The sequence below is a fragment of the Barbus barbus genome (assembly GCF_936440315.1).
Source record: "Barbus barbus genome assembly, chromosome: 27".
Taxonomy (NCBI): Eukaryota; Metazoa; Chordata; class Actinopteri; order Cypriniformes; family Cyprinidae; genus Barbus; species Barbus barbus.
Window position 1 is genome coordinate 7,123,517 of NC_136755.1, and position 16,047 is coordinate 7,139,563.

Sequence of the window (16,047 nt, forward strand, 5' to 3'; positions counted from 1 at the left end):
AAGGTTGTTGTTTTTTTTTACTTAAAACCACATAAACGCATTGCATTACACCAAATACACAAAATATTGTTATTTCTAGCAAAGTCATATGACCCCTTTAATGTCAATTCAATTGAAACGCATATGTCATGTATTAATTTATATTTGTAATTAAAAGTTGCAATTTAGTAATATTAACTTGTAAAAAATGTCATATCAAATAACACAATACAGTTAAAATTTAGTCATTTTAATCTTATCATTTTTTTACATGTGATTCAGTGTTAGTCAACACATCAAAATACTTTAAAATATTTAATTTTACATAATTACAAAGTGTACCTTGTAAAAGTGTTAAGTGTGTTGAAAACAGTGAATGAAATAGTGAACTCTCTTTAAGTACACTTAAGTGGCCTTTTTGACATTTACCTAAGTAAAGGTTTTTAAAAATACACTTATTATCACAAGTGCACACTCAATTCAATTAAGCACACTTTTTTCTTTCCTTTTTTTTTTTAAACAAGGGACTACTGTTGGGTGTTGAGAAGAGTAATCATGTAAAGTATGTTGTCTGTGACTTGTCGAGTCCATTTGTCGTTTTCATTGTAATGTGTTTTATTATTTTTTGTGCTGTTGTTCTTTCAAGATGTCACCATTGTGATCTTTTAACTTGACTAACCTTTTAATATCGCATGCATCAGAAATTTATCTTTGACAATTAATACTTTTTCTGTTTCCTTCTTGTCCGTACAATACTGTTGTTGTTCTTTTTGGAACACGATAGCTGATCAAGTTTATTCTGTAAAAGAAAACTTAAAGCACAAAGAAAAAAAGAGTCCATTCGTTCATATGATTGAGTAACATTCACGCAGACACCAACCACGTTTACATGCTTCCTACAACTCTTGAAGTGCAGGAAAAGGGGTAGTTTAGCCACAACAGCAGCAAAAGATGATTGCAGAGCCTGTTATTTTCCCCCATTACAGTCCTCTAGCCTCACATATGGTCAGTCAGTCCAGTTAAACACCTCACTGCAGCAGCTCTGAGATGACCGAACAAAACAGGTAAGTACTGTTATTAATGAACACATGAAGAGAGCACGAAAAATAGAAAACTAGGAGTCAATAAAGATCAAAAACAAAACCTCCAGTGCAAATCCAATACATTGTCGACAGGCAATGTATTGCTGCTGGCATGCTTTCAGCTTTCAAATATCTATATACAGTGCATCTATCTATATATCTATATCTATCTAATACATATATTTATAGCTTTTTTCTGGTTCTCAGCATTGCACTATTTTCCAGACCTAGTTTTAATTTCCCATCATTAAAAAGAGAAATTATGCTTATTGTGTTATGTTAGTCAGCGCCCTCAGTTGTCATAAGCAGGTCTGCTAATGTGATCACAGTCATATGGAACCATTCCTGCCCGCCAGACAGAGTGCTGATTCATTCTGTTTGGCGGATCTCTTGCTCATTGTCACTTGCCTTGCTATATTTAGCACATGCGAGCGCTTTTGTGTACGGTTGTGGAATTGTTCTTGGAATTGGTTGAGTCAATTCCCAGATCTCAGCTCTGTGTTAGAGCGCAGACTCAGCCCGCCACATTCTCTACTCACAGCCTGAGCCTGCAATCATCTTTTATTATTCTTAACACTAACACTTACTAGAGGTCAACATTAAATCAAAACAGACCACATTTACATTGCTGCTCAGAACCTTGGGGTCGGTATGATGTTTTAATGTTTTTGAAAGAAGTCTCTTCTGCTCACCAAGACTGCATTTATTTGATTTAAAAATACAGTAAAAACAGTTATATTGTGAAATATTATTAAAAATCAAAAGTTTTCTATTGCAATATATTTTAAAATATTGTTTATTCCTGTTATGTCAAATTTTCATTATCCATTACTCCAGTCTTCGGTGTCACATGATCCTTCAGAAATCATTTTAATATCCCTGGTCATGCAGAATAAGGCATTAATATTTGCTTTATAAGTATTAATAAACAGCCAATATGCTAGTAATATGCATGTAAATGACCAACTAGTCAATAATAAGAATTGGTCCTTAAAATAAAGTGTTACCCAACATTCAAAGTTTGCCTTGACTTTTCTACTTCAAAATTGCAGTTACTGTATAAGTATTTCTTTAAATTACAAATCGTGTTAATTCTATTTCCTTACATTCAAATTCGAAGTGCAGTTTTGTATCCTGTTTGCTTCCTTCAAATGGGATTTTAAAAGGCACAACACTACTTTAGAAAACATTGGATCATTAGATAACATCTAATAAAATCGGACTAGGTATCATCAAAGAATCACCCAGTAGAGTTGTATCTGGATTTTCATGTATCAGCTTGTACTGTATATTTGTACAAAAGCTTCTTTAGATCAAAGTGTGTGTATGTTCAGCATTATTGTGTAATACATCTCCTTACTGTTTGTCAATATTCGTTTCAGTGACCCCTTCCAAATGCACTTCCTATAGTTAATCTATTCACTGAGGTCCTTGCCGCCCACAGCATGCGCCTTTCCAGGAATAGACGGCAAAACAAAGCAAGAGGAGTAAAGAATGCCAAAACAGAGATGAAACATTTACAACATGAGAGCACAAAAAGAAAGACCTGTGCTCTGGGAAAAGGAGGGCTAAGCACACAGCAAAGGGATAGAAAAGAAAGATAAATCAATGATAGATGAGAGAGGGAGTGAAAGAGGCAGCGACAGGAAGCAAGAGCATGAGCAGTAAAGTCCACATCACCCTTGAGAAGATTAAAAAGCAAGAGCCGGACACAGATATTAAGTGTGTCGGGAACTCATAAATGTATCATCTAGAGATTTCAGAAGTACCAGTACTTCAGTAGTTGTCAATACTAAAATAAAAACTTAAAATCAGTCTTTCTACAGTATTGGTAGCACAAAATGCTACTCAAACGCACTTCTTGGAGCCTGGTTGTGACCTTCACTCACATACAAAATGCTTGAGAAATACTTCAAAGCTTAAAAGTTAATGTTGATATTAAATGAAGAAGTATGTTCATTAGCAGAGTTAGCTGTGGTGTCAAAACTAGTGAAAAAATTCCGTTGCTATCGACTCGGAACTGTGTTATCATGTCAAGCCTGGTGTCAACATATAAAGGGAACAGTAAAAGATGGAGAACTGAAAGAGGATGGAGAGGAATAATTGCTCCAGAACAGCTTCCAAGATCATCACAGCAATTCTGAGACTGGAGACAGTAAGGGACACCAGTGAAAACAGTGAAGGGCCTCACAAGGAGAGTCCAACTCTTCGAGATGATGTCTACGAATATGTCACTGAATGCTAACCAACTTTCAAGAGGAACAGCACAAGTAGGACTGAATTTCAGCTCTTTAGACTACAAACACTTCTAACAATAGTATTGAGCCCTGTGTCAACAGAACAGGGCGCAGAGAGTAATGACTCACTACAAAATAAGCAATGATCCGTATGACTGAACGCAGCAAAAAATTTGATACTTTATGCTTTGTATTGTTACAGATGCATTGTGAAATCAGTTACGTTGATTTTTTTTCTTAAACTTTATTACACTGATCAATGTAAGTATTCTATTTTGGATATAACGGAGTTGTAACTTTATAATGTGTATTGCATGAGACTTGCAGTAATCTTACATTCGGCATTGGGCTAAAATTATATACCACAGTATTCATGACCTTAATCTAAAGAAAGAGACATTTTACAAACATGGAAGTAGCAACAGATCTTATCCTCCATATTGTGACATGCATCTGAGTATGAAAAAAAAAATGTAGTGCTGACTATTGATCATCTAAATGCAAGCTTGCAGTCGACTGTGAGAAAGGGGTGGGGTTTAAGCAGACAAATTGATTGGAAAAGTCCGGCATGCATTACTAGAGAGAAGCCTATCATTTCACTGCAATATTGAGACATATTCCCCTGGTTTCACAGACAAGGCTTAAGCCTAGTCCTAGACTAAAATCTAAGTTTGAGCTGTTTCAACTGCAAGAAACTTGCTCTGACTGATCTTAAAATAAATCAGTGCCTTTATTTTGTCTCAAAATGCAGACCAGTAATGTTTTTTCTAAGGAACATTTATAAAAATTGCTTAAATGTCCTAATTGAACTTTGATCTAATCCTGGCTTCCTCTAAACCCCGTCTGTGAAACCAGGCCTTTGAGGTAAAAAATTAAACTAAATGAAAAATTAATTAATTAGTTATGGATTTTGCCAGGGTATTGTATGCAGTCTCTATGTGTTGTTTTAGTGCTTTTAAAGCAACTTTTACAATAAAGCATTTTTTACAATTTGTTGAAGTGATTTGTTAAAGTTCACCCAAAATGAAAGTTCTTCATTATTTAGGATACTCCTGTCATTCCAAAACCATAAGACTTTTATCTCTGAAACACAAATGAAGCTGATTGCTTGATATGCGAGAACAAACCTCATTTGTTCTCACATAGCGTGTAAGTCTCGGCTTCATTTTAACCATATTGATGAGAACTATGTATGTAATCAATGTTTATATTTGAAAAAAAGCTGAGATCTGTTCATCATAAAATGCGATTGTGTCTCTTGGATTAAACCTCTTGATTCATATGGATTGCTTTTACTTTGTCTTTCTGGACTTTTTGAAGCTTGAAAGTTTTGGTGTAAAGGACTTTCAACAGAGGGACAGAAGTCTATCAGGTTTTATTCAAAATATCTTCATTTGTGTTTACAAGATTAACAAAAGTCTTATGGGTTGGGAATGAATTTTTTAGGTGAACTATCAGTTTTATGCTCTCCATTTGTTAATGCAATAGTTGCCATGAACTAAAATGAACAACAAATACATTTTAACAACATTTATTAATATTAGGTTCATTTAATATTATTGTAAAACAATACGAGCAAGCCAAGTCCAAGTGTGAACAATTGTAAATCTTGATTACTAGATACCAACCACAAGCCTGAAAAAAACTTACATACATACACCTAATGCGAGAGTGCATACGGTCTGACTATGAAGTACAACACCCCTCTTCTGAAAGAAGATCTCATCAAATGGAATATAAAATCAAATAAAACCTCACATCTCCATTCAATGGTTCTCCTGCCTGCTGTGGCTGCAGAGCCGGTACATTTTCTGAGTGCATGTCTTTGTTGTTTGTGCAAAAAGATTTTAGTTAATGCACATTCATTGCAGGACCAAAGGTGCTTTCCACTGAGTCTGTGCCGGAGCTGTTTTTGGGAGTGCAGGGCTTGCCAGGAGAGCAGGGTTGGAGCTGTGGAAGGATGACTCAGAGCTTACCGGGTCGGAGACGCTCTTTCCAACTCAACGTGCACAATTGCACCTTCTTACACCTGCTAAGAATAGCAGTGAAAAATGCGAGCTCCAAAAAGGAAATGCACCTGTTACTCAAGCGTAAATAACAAAGTGCACAGAAATGAAATTAATGAAACACTGCACTATTTTGTGTTCCACTTAAGTAACCAAGTCACACTGGGTTGGAACCACTTGATATTGAATAAAGGGAGTAGTGCCTTTTTTGGGTGAGATATTCTTTGCTTTGCTTTGTGTAATATTTTGTGTCCTTGTGATGGCCTTCCATACATTTGTTTAGCTGATCAAGAGGAGCAACGAGCCACTAAACATTCAATTCATGATCCTAATGGAAGCAGGCCAAGCACAATTACAAAGCCAACGAATGAGTCCAAGAGCTGTTCAATGAGTATTTTCTTAATGTCACCTCTGCTGGTGGGAATGGAGGCTGTTCACCCCTGTGAAGCTGTGTCCTGCTGTGCTCATTGTGAGATGTCTATCAGGAGAAAAATGTAGGACGCTACACAGAAAACGACACCTGCTTTCACCCTTGTGATCAATATATTGATCGGCGTGTCATCTGGAGTGTGTAACAGCAGTCCAAATTGATTTTAATGACATTTTGACCGAAGGCTCTGAATCCGAGCAAAACCAAGTGGGAGGTTTATTGCGCAAACACCTTAAGCCACAGGAATGGAACAAAACATGTAATTGGCTAATTTCAGGTTGATAATACAATACAAAAAATACAAGTCTGCTTGCCTAAGAACCTACAAGCTGTTCTCTAGCTTCTGCTGCAGTGAACCATGGAGAACAATGTATTAGTGCAATTATGAATAAAACAAGACTGAGATGGAAATGGTGCAGGAGACCAAAAGTGCATGATTTATAAGTAGGACATGTGAGGTGCAAAGTCTGCATACATTTATACTGTGAAAATATACACTTGGATTCAAATTAACTGGGTGAATTTCAAGAAACGTGTAACCGCATCTTCAGGAATATAATAATTAGGGTAGGGACGGATTACGATTTTAATTGTGGCCAAAACAATACCCTGAAAATTATTTTTTGGGTCATGGCCGATAACTGATAAATGACAGAAAATGTAATAGACTAAATCAATGACAAAAAAATTAAACTCTAAAAACTAAAATCAATTTTTAAATGCAACAAATGGTGAAAAATTATGATCAATTATATTGATTTTGATATTTCCTAAAGATTAAATTTGAGTAATGTTTAGATAGTCTTATCGAAGAGTGAAAGATAGTAATAAGGGATAAAAAATAAGGCACTTTATAATGTACCTTAAAAAATAATGTACTTTAAAGTAAATCTTTTAACTTGACTAAACTTTAATGTACTTAATTAAGTGTGTTAATAAGCATATTCATTAAAGTCAACTCTTTTTAAGTACACTTAAGTGGCCTTTTATTTCATTACTATTATCAAAATATTATTTCAAATATATTTCTGTCATGACAACTCTCTGAGAGTTTGGTAATGTATATGACAATGTTTATGTGTTTGATCTTAGAATAGATCTAAGATTGAATTGGAATAGATTGGAATAATAATAATAATAATTTGTTACATTTATATAGCACTTTCTGAGTACTCAAAGCGCTTTACATGGAAGGGGGGGAATCTCCTCAACCACCACCAATGTGTAGCACCTGGATGATGCGACGGCAGCCATATTGCGCCAGAACGCCCACCACACACCAGCTTATTGGTGGAGAGGAGACAGAGTGATACAGCCAATCAGTGTATGGGGATGATTAGGAGGCCATGATGGTCAGTAGCCAATGGGAAAATTTGGCCAGGATGCCGGGGTAACACCCTACTCTTTTTCGAAGGACATCCTGGGATTTTTAATGACCACAGAGAGTCATGACCTCGGTTTAACGTCTCATCCGCAGGACGGTGCTTTTTACAATATAGTGTCCCCATCACTATACTGGGGTGTTAGGACCCACACAGACCACAGGGTGAGCACCCCCTGCTGGCCTCACTAACACCTCTTCCAGCAGCAACCTAGTTTTCCCAGGAGTCTTGGGCTACAGGGTGATATGGCTGCTGGAAATAGATCTACGTTGCTGCAGAGTAAGTACTGAGACTTGCTACTGCCAAAACATCCAAAGACATGCTTCTGAGAGCATTTATGAAATGCTGCTGCTGCACATATAACATATATGAAATAACCTCTGTGTATAACATACATGAAATAACCCTGTAGCAGATCTATACAGGTGGAGCTGGGGGAGGTGGAGGGTTTCTGAAGCACACTGCAACTGCTACATCAAGCAAAAAACAATCAGCTGTGCCATGTGAATAATGATGTCATTATATCAGACTGAGTTAGAATCTATCGGTCTGTACCGATATACTTTTAATATTTGAAGTACACTACATGTGCACATTCAGCAAGATTAAGCGCACTTCTTTTACACAATGAATTATGCAATCCAGTTTCTGTTTTAGGGGTTGTTCTTGAGTTTCATCTGAGATATTTTTTAATTGTTGCACCATGTACACATGCAGACTGACCTCTCTGCAGAGAGACCATGTAATCAAAAGACTGAAGTCTGGAGGCAGGGAACTGTGTGTGTGTTTTCTACCTCTCAGTGTCATGTTCAGATATAACTAAATATAGGTCCACTCCCTTCATTAGCATGACCTGCAGTACAAAGGCCCCACAGCAAATAGATTGACAGCTCATTTCGGAAGGAGTGCTGTCAGCTGTGTTTTAATTAAAACTAAGGGTCGGGTGAGTGGCGTGAAGCCGCCTGCTGTCGTCATGGAGATGGAGCGGGTGCCAGTGATGCCTGCCTGCCAGAGCCGTTCAGTGCTGCTGGAAAGTGAAGGTGCCATGTTGTACCATGACAGAGACTCACCCATACGCTCGAAATTAATCGTTTGTAAATACATGTCAGATAGAAAGGACGTGCGCTACTTGGTTTCATTTTTTAAATCTTCCAAGCCTATGATGAGGATTAATATAGAGCTTATTAAGAGGTGTTCAGCATTGATTACATTCTTCAAGGTTGGCCTTCTTGGTTAGCTGAATAAGTTCTAAGAATCTTCATCTGTTCTCTGTCTAAGTTAATATGAATAACTTGGCATAAACCTGGGATATTCACTTTAAAAGTTCACCTGAGAGTAAAATAGCTACTGTTTGACTGTTAGCAAGCATGCTAAAGCACAATACACTATCATTATTCTAAAATCTAAAACTGAAACAAAATGAAAAATATTAATTAAGTTTAGATATACTCTAGTTAGTATAGTTAAATTTACTCCATTTCACTAAATTTACTGACATCTTTTGTTGTTTGACTAATTGAATATATTGACTCATCCCTAATTGCTATGCTAACAAAGCTAGCTGTGCTTTCAAATTTGTGAGAAATAGAAAATCTTGATTTTTGCTGAAATATCCTGATGTACCATGTATGTGGCAACCATTGTGAAAAAGAAGTAGCCTATACCTAAGCATGCTTTTAAAAAGAGTACCTTTAATGTAAACATCAAATATATTTTAAGAGAGTACTTAAGGGCAAACCTAATATAATGTTTTGGCACTTAATTGCATGCTAATTGCAATTAAATAAAACAAAAATATTATAGTTTAAATTAATATTTTAAAATGCTTTTTGACTCACATAAGACACCTTCGCATACGTATACCTTATTATATTTAAAATATATTAATATTTAATAACTTTAAATGAAATATAGAACAACAAAACAGTAAAATTATAATCAAGTACTTTAAATGTGCTTTAGTATGTTAGTCAACACATCAAAATGTGTATACTCTTTTTAAGTACACTTAAGTGGCCTATTATATTATATAAAAAAAAAGATATATACATCTTTTTGACACTGTTACCACATCCACATCTGCATCCTGGCCTGTAGCCGAGTATAAATGAAAAAAATTAAGCACTTACACAGTAAGTCTATTATCAGTCTTGTCAGTCAATCACCCATTCGATTCTCCTTTATCACTCAATTTCTCTGCGTCTTTTGGCTCCCTGAGCTTATGCACTCACATTTATTGCATCACTGACTCGGAGCTGAATAATACCCACACCACAGTACCGGATTAAATTGCTTGGCTGGAATCCATGGTGTGTGAAAGTGGAAATGTGACAGAGCAAAGTAAAGCAGTTATCCAGGATAAGGGCAGATGGGTGCTGAGGCGCTGGCCCTGATGCCCCAGACAGGTGAACCCTGGTGCCCCAAACCTACAATACATCCAGCCCTTAAGACTCATCAGCCCTGCTGGGAGATGACAGCACACTGAAAAGGTCATCCTTTATAAAGCGCACACACGCACCAACATAAGGTACTGAGAGAGAGGAAGAAAGAGAGATAGAAAGAGTACTGACTCTTTGTGAAGCCACGCTTTATAAATGTACTGACAAATCCTAATTTACTGAGTGACACAAGGTTTGAAAATATTAACTTTCTGTCATTATTTACTCACCCTCATGTCATTCAAAACCTGTATGACCTACTTTCTTCTGTATAACATTTTGAAGTATGTTGCTGGTCCCCATTTACGTCCATTATATGGACAAATAAAAAAAGAGACATTTCTCAAAATACCTTCTTTTATGTTCCACAGAAGAAAGAAAGCCATACAGGTTTGGAAAGACATGAGGGTGAGTAAATTATGACAGATCTTGCAGTTTTGGGTGAGAGATCCCTTTAAAGAGCAAAGTTACAGGCAGTATTTTTTCCTTTTTTCAAATTTTTAAATCTTAAAAACAGGGGTTGACCAATTATCAATCTGGCACATTATCTGCGCCGATATTAAGCATTTTTATGGTTATCGGCATCGGTTATTTTCTGAACCGATTTGACAATAAAATAATTTAAAAGAATTTAAAGAAAGTTTTTGTCTAAGCCCTTCATTTTGACATTAATTTTCATATTTACACCAGACATAAAATTAGTTCAAAGTATCGGTTATCGATCTACTTAATCTGTAATAATCGGCATCGCCAATGTGCTCATTACAAGAGTCATTACAAACTTGCAGCTGGATTAGTCCAACAGGTTCGTCTGCGTTTGCCAGGATGGCTCACATGAACACACAACATAACTGTGTTAATGCTTGTGGGCTGCTGTTGACCCTTATAGAGAGCGACAGTGTTACACGACGATTACCCCTGGTCTCAGAGTCTGTAATTACCCCACAGGAGCACAATTACACCGGAGGAGAGCAAAAATAAGACGGTATAAAAAGAAAGGCAGAGCAGTGGGCTGCGGACGACAGAAGCGTCCTCAGACTCTAATCTAGCTCGGTGAAATCTTGTCTCTCTCACCAACTAAACAAACGGAATTGAGATGCAGGTTTATTCCTGGGAGAAGCCAAGGTTATGCTGCATTACTCAGCCAAACATGCAGTCATTTACATTTATGCATTTAGCAGACGCTTTTATCCAAAGCGACTTGCATTTTTATCCAAAGCGACATTGCATTCAAGTTACAGTTTTTACATTTGATCAGGGAATCAAACCCATGACCTTCGCGTTGCTAGCGCCATGCTCTACTATTTGAGCTACAGGAAAGCTCAAATAGTAGCTCATCCATGAGTCATGCAGGGTGATGGAAAGGTTAGCCTGTTCAGTGCTTGACTAAGAGCAGGGCGCAAACTACACATGCTCTGCTGACTAACACACAGCATTAATATCCTACGGCCACAAATAAACATGAAGACCAGATGAAGAACAGCTAATGAAGGGGCTTCCTTTGATGACTAAATTCATACACTTTCTGAGGAGAATGCGAAAGGTGTTTGACCGTACTGAAGTGTTTTGGAGGCTATCAGAGCAGAGCTAGGATTTAAGCAAAGTAGGGCTGCAGCTAATGATTATTTTTAATTATTAAAATAATCTATAGATGAGTCGACTAATCGAAAATATAATCGATAGATTAGTCGACTAACCTATCGATTATTTTTCAATTAATCTATTTATTATTTTCTTATCAGTTGACGAATTCTTTAATTAAAACTATCACTAAATAATAACAGTAACTTCTGTTATTAATCTTAATCTTTTATTCAAACATTTTCTCATAATTAATACTTAACAAAAATAAATAACAACAAAAAAAGATAGAAAATAATAACAATAAAGAAAAATAATAACAGCAAAAGAGAGAAAAAGAAATAAATAATAATAACAATAAATAAAAGTAAAAATTAAAAAGAAAATAATAAAAAAATTGAAAAAGAAAAATAATAGCATTAAATAATTAATAAAAAAAAGAAAGCAAGAAAGAAATAGACTAACAATAACAAGAAAGAAAGAAAAAGAAAGAAAGAAAGAAAGAAAGATAGATTACAGATCACAAAGAGCTCGCGCGATCGCGCCCCAGCAGCTCCAGTGGATCTTAAGATGAACGCAAATCATTTCTCCTTCTCCATCTCTGTGGGGTGAATTAAACCCGTCATGACTATATAGGCAACTGTTCAGTTCATTCAGCGCAGCTTTGAATGCAGTTGTGAATCCTGACAATGTAAAGGTGTCAGTTCGGCTATATGCGGTTTTGACTGTCCTATAATAATAATGCTCTATGAACGCAACTCTATGAAGTGATATTGCCATACTAGCCTTTACCTTCTGCTCTAGAGTCTTGTTTTGTGTTAAACATGGCAGAAAAACAGTCTTAAGTAGGGATAACTGCAGGCTCGCGCAATGGGCGTGGCTAAAGGTGCGACTCCTCGACGCATTCCATGCTAATTGACGTATTTTCATAATCGATGTAATCGAAGACGTCGACGAATCGCTGCAGCCCTAGAGCAAAGAGCTACATTTTATACTTAGGGTTTTGAAAAAGACAGGTAATAGGTGCAAGATCAAAAAATGTGTGTGTATATAATGGAAACCAATGAAACATGATTACAAATTGTTCAGATATTTATCCAAACATATTTATCCAGAAACTTTTTTTTTCCCAGTACTACCATTAAATATTTTCATTAAATCACTGTGGAACACAATGAAGCTCCACTATACTTTAAATGTAAATATCGGTATTGGCCTGATATGAAAAATGATGCAGATATGTCTTGCCGATAAGAGGAATACATTAACTCACAGGTGCTCAGGGTAGAGCCCTGCATTTCGTCATTTCGACTTTTTTACGCCTCTAGGGCCGGGCTTCGGGCCAATTTTCACGTCATAGTTCAGATGCGGGCCAGGCCTCGGGCCTGTTTTGGGTTTCTCCTTATTTTTATATTATAGACATCCATCGATTAGTGATGAAAATTGCCGTGCTGGTGGAAACAACACAAGACCATGCTGACGCGACTGAGAGCAGCTCGATGGTGTTTAGTGTCCTGCAGCAGCAGCAGGTGCGCAAGTGACTTCAGCGCAGCTGAATAGTTCTGCGTTCAAATGCACAACAGGCTAAAGCTTGCTGCAAAACCCCAGCAAACATAACCATGAATGTGTCTGCGGGAAATAGTAAGGAGATATTTGAATTATTTACTAATAAACTAATGTTTTCTGAGTCCGTGTCTCAAGGATGAAGTTGTTGATCCTGACTCGCCGTCTCCTCATTAGACGCGCCTTTAGAGAGAAATGCATCTTTATTGATTATGATTACGATTATAATAAAAAAGTGTTTTTGTTTTTGATTTTTTTCGTTAAGTGATAATTTAAAGATTTCTATAGATATATTTATCATGTCTGTGAGGCATGTATTCGCTCAGCTTCGGTTCATTTTTGTGAAGCGCTCCTGTTCAAGACGAGACGGCAGAAAGCGCATCATGTTTGTTTTCTTTGTTTTATAAAAGAACTACCTTTTGTTGGTATTGTGAGTGCACACAAATACAAGTAGACCCTTTACAGGTCCGAATGATGTATTACTCTTACCTTTATCAAAAAAAATGATGGTGAGGCTATTTTAATTTGTTTCCACTGAAAGCAATGCAAGTGTTTGCTGGTGCCTCCATGTCCTGCAGAGCGTGCTTTAGCTTCCACTCTCTGCACAAACTTAGATATAGGCTAGCGCACATTATTATTATAGCGCAGGTTTAACGTTTAAACATTGTTATATGCTTGAACTGTTTTAGTACATCTATAGATTTTATTTTAGGCAAGTCGTGATGATATGAGAAGGCTAAATTGATAAAACATAGTCTATGATCAGCTCATGCCGCTGGCCGCTTGGTCGTTTGGAACTTTATAGGCTATTTAACAAACAAAAATGCTCCAAACGTTTTTCTAAATTAACTTAATAAAAAAAACGAAACAAAATATAATAATTTTGCCATTACACACAAAATTGAACTATTTTAATAGCCGAAACAGTAGTATAAACTGTTTTAGGAGAAGGGGGGATAAAAAGGCTTGGACTCGGGCCAGTAATTCTGATAATCTGTCGGACGTGGGCTAGGGCCTGAACGTCTCAGGCCAGGGCTGGGCTAGGGCCTAAATCTGAGGCCCGTGCACGGCTCTAGCTCAGGGTGTGCTAGCGATTAGATCATGTCAGCAGTGTGGCTCGTTCTTGAAGCAAAGTTTTGTCTGAATGATGATTAGATTGACTGTTTTGGATCTCTGCATTTAATCTGTGAAAGCACATACGCTTTTGGTGTGTGATAAACAGTGACAGCACGTTCAGCGGCAGCCTCCCCCAGGTCCTAACGCCCGTTCGGTAAGGAGTTTTAATCTTTAGGGGGCGCTGTTGGTCTACTTCTAATTAAATTAAAAGTAAAAAAGCCTACATAACATTTAGACTGTTTTTCTGATTAAATAAAGCAGTAATTGATGTCATAATATAATGAGTGAGTTTCGATTTAAAGATCAGAAGCTATAGCTTGCATGAAAAAAAAAATCACTAACATGATTGTAAATTAAATTATTTTATATATACTGATTTATGCATTACTGTGTAACATGTTTCATTTTTTAAACATATCATGAGCTCTAAAAGATTTTCTGAATTTTTACAGCTCTTTTGTTTTAGACCATCTACAAATGTTAAATCTTAAAATAAAATGTTAGCGTTAACACTGCATCTTTCTGGGGAGGGTGCAGCTATTGATATATTTTATTTATAGTTATTTTCAAAGCTTAAATGTACTTCATAATTTTTTATTTAATTCTAATAAATAGGTTAACCAAACTAACCAAAATTTAAAATATTTTGCTTATAATTTCTGCGCACGAGAGACTAGGTGTTGTTTCCAAACAAAAGGAAATATATCGGTATCTGCATCGGTATCGACCAAAATGAGTTGAAAAATATCGGCATATCGGATATTGGCAAAATCCAATATCGTGCATCCCTAGTAAGAATATGATGGCTGGAAAGAGGCATCTGTCTAAAACATAAAATTCATTAACTGTTCCCATCTGGTGGAATGACCTGCTCAACACAATCAGAGCAGCCGAATCCTTACCCATCTTCAAGAAACAGCTGAAAACTAATCTGTTCTATCTTTACTTGACCCTCTAACTCTAGCACTCTATTCTAATTTTATTTTATCTATATGTCTTTTTATTAAAAATATATATATAATAATAATAATAATAATTATCTGTACTGCGTTAGGCTAGCCAAGACTTGTAATAGCACTTGCACGTTGTTGCTCTTTTGTTGGTTTTGATTGCTTCTTTTGTCCTCATTTGTAAGCCGCTTTGGATAAAAGCGTCTGCTAAATGACTAAATAAATAAAATAAACATAAAAAAAAAAAAACTAGGGAATACTTAGTACATGCTCTTTTTTGTCCTCCTGATCATGTAAAGATTAAAGTTTGTCTAGATGTATATTAGACTGGTTAAACCTGCAGCTCTGCAGAGATAAGTTATTCCGTTTGTGTGTTTTGAAGCTTGGCTGTGTTCAGCTGCTTTGATATAATTTTTGGAAAGTAATGTCTTCCTGAAAGCAGGGAGGAAAATTGTTAAGCATGAATTTTTTGCAGTGGTTTGTTGGAGTGTTTCCTTTTGAATAAAATGATAATGACTGATATTGATGTGTGAGACTCTTGTATGTTATTTGCATTAATGCAATATTAAGTAGCCTATTGTTTTATAATAGCAATTCATCTAATTTCTCTAAAAATATGAATGATTTTATTTTCTTATAAAAATCCCCAAGTCAGAAAATGCGGTAATAATAATAATGTTTTGCATATGGCCCTCAAAACAGTTGAGGACTGAGACTGACAGGACTTGGTAACCTTATGAAACCTTGAAAGTAAAATAAGGACAAGAATGTCGAGAGGAGGTGAAGGAAACTTAAATGAAGTGAGAAAAAAACTACACACCAGAAATGACAAACCATATTATGAAATTGTTCAGGTTGCGACAGCGAGAGCAAACAGAGGTTAAGAAAAAAAACAAGCATATCTGACGGAGAACAGCAGGGTAGCTGGAGTATTCAAAGCTTGCCCACCTTGCTGGTTGAGCTGCAGTGTGCTCTTGCTCCACTGTGACAGACCCACAATGGCCACCATCTTGGCTCCCAGGCTGGAGCGACGCTTCTTGTTTCCAGCCAGGCCTGTGGTATCAGGCCCCGTGCTGCTGGGGCTCTTCTCCAGGTTGTACATGGCGCCGCTGATGCTGGAACTGCGGATCACGTTGCGGGCCGCCACCGCGCTCATCCCGCCTGGGCTGGGTACGTCCACTGAGCTGCTGAGCATCATGGTCCTACACAAGCCTCTGGGCGCTGGGCTGGACTGAGGCTGGGAGGAAGACAGAGGGTGAAAAGTTAGATGCAACAATTAAATT

At 36.8% G+C, this 16,047-nt stretch overlaps 1 protein-coding gene across 1 annotated transcript in view; it reads right to left on the reverse strand.

Moving 5' to 3' along the window:
• The window catches only part of LOC306847410 (regulating synaptic membrane exocytosis protein 3-like), a 77,776-nt gene that overhangs the window by 42,241 nt on the left and 19,488 nt on the right, over positions 1-16,047 (reverse strand). The window contains exon 2 of the mRNA XM_079381341.1: positions 15,713-16,001. Within this exon, the coding sequence (XP_079237467.1) occupies positions 15,713-15,962 (250 nt within the window). The 5' untranslated portion in view covers positions 15,963-16,001. The remainder of the gene's footprint in view (positions 1-15,712; positions 16,002-16,047) is intronic.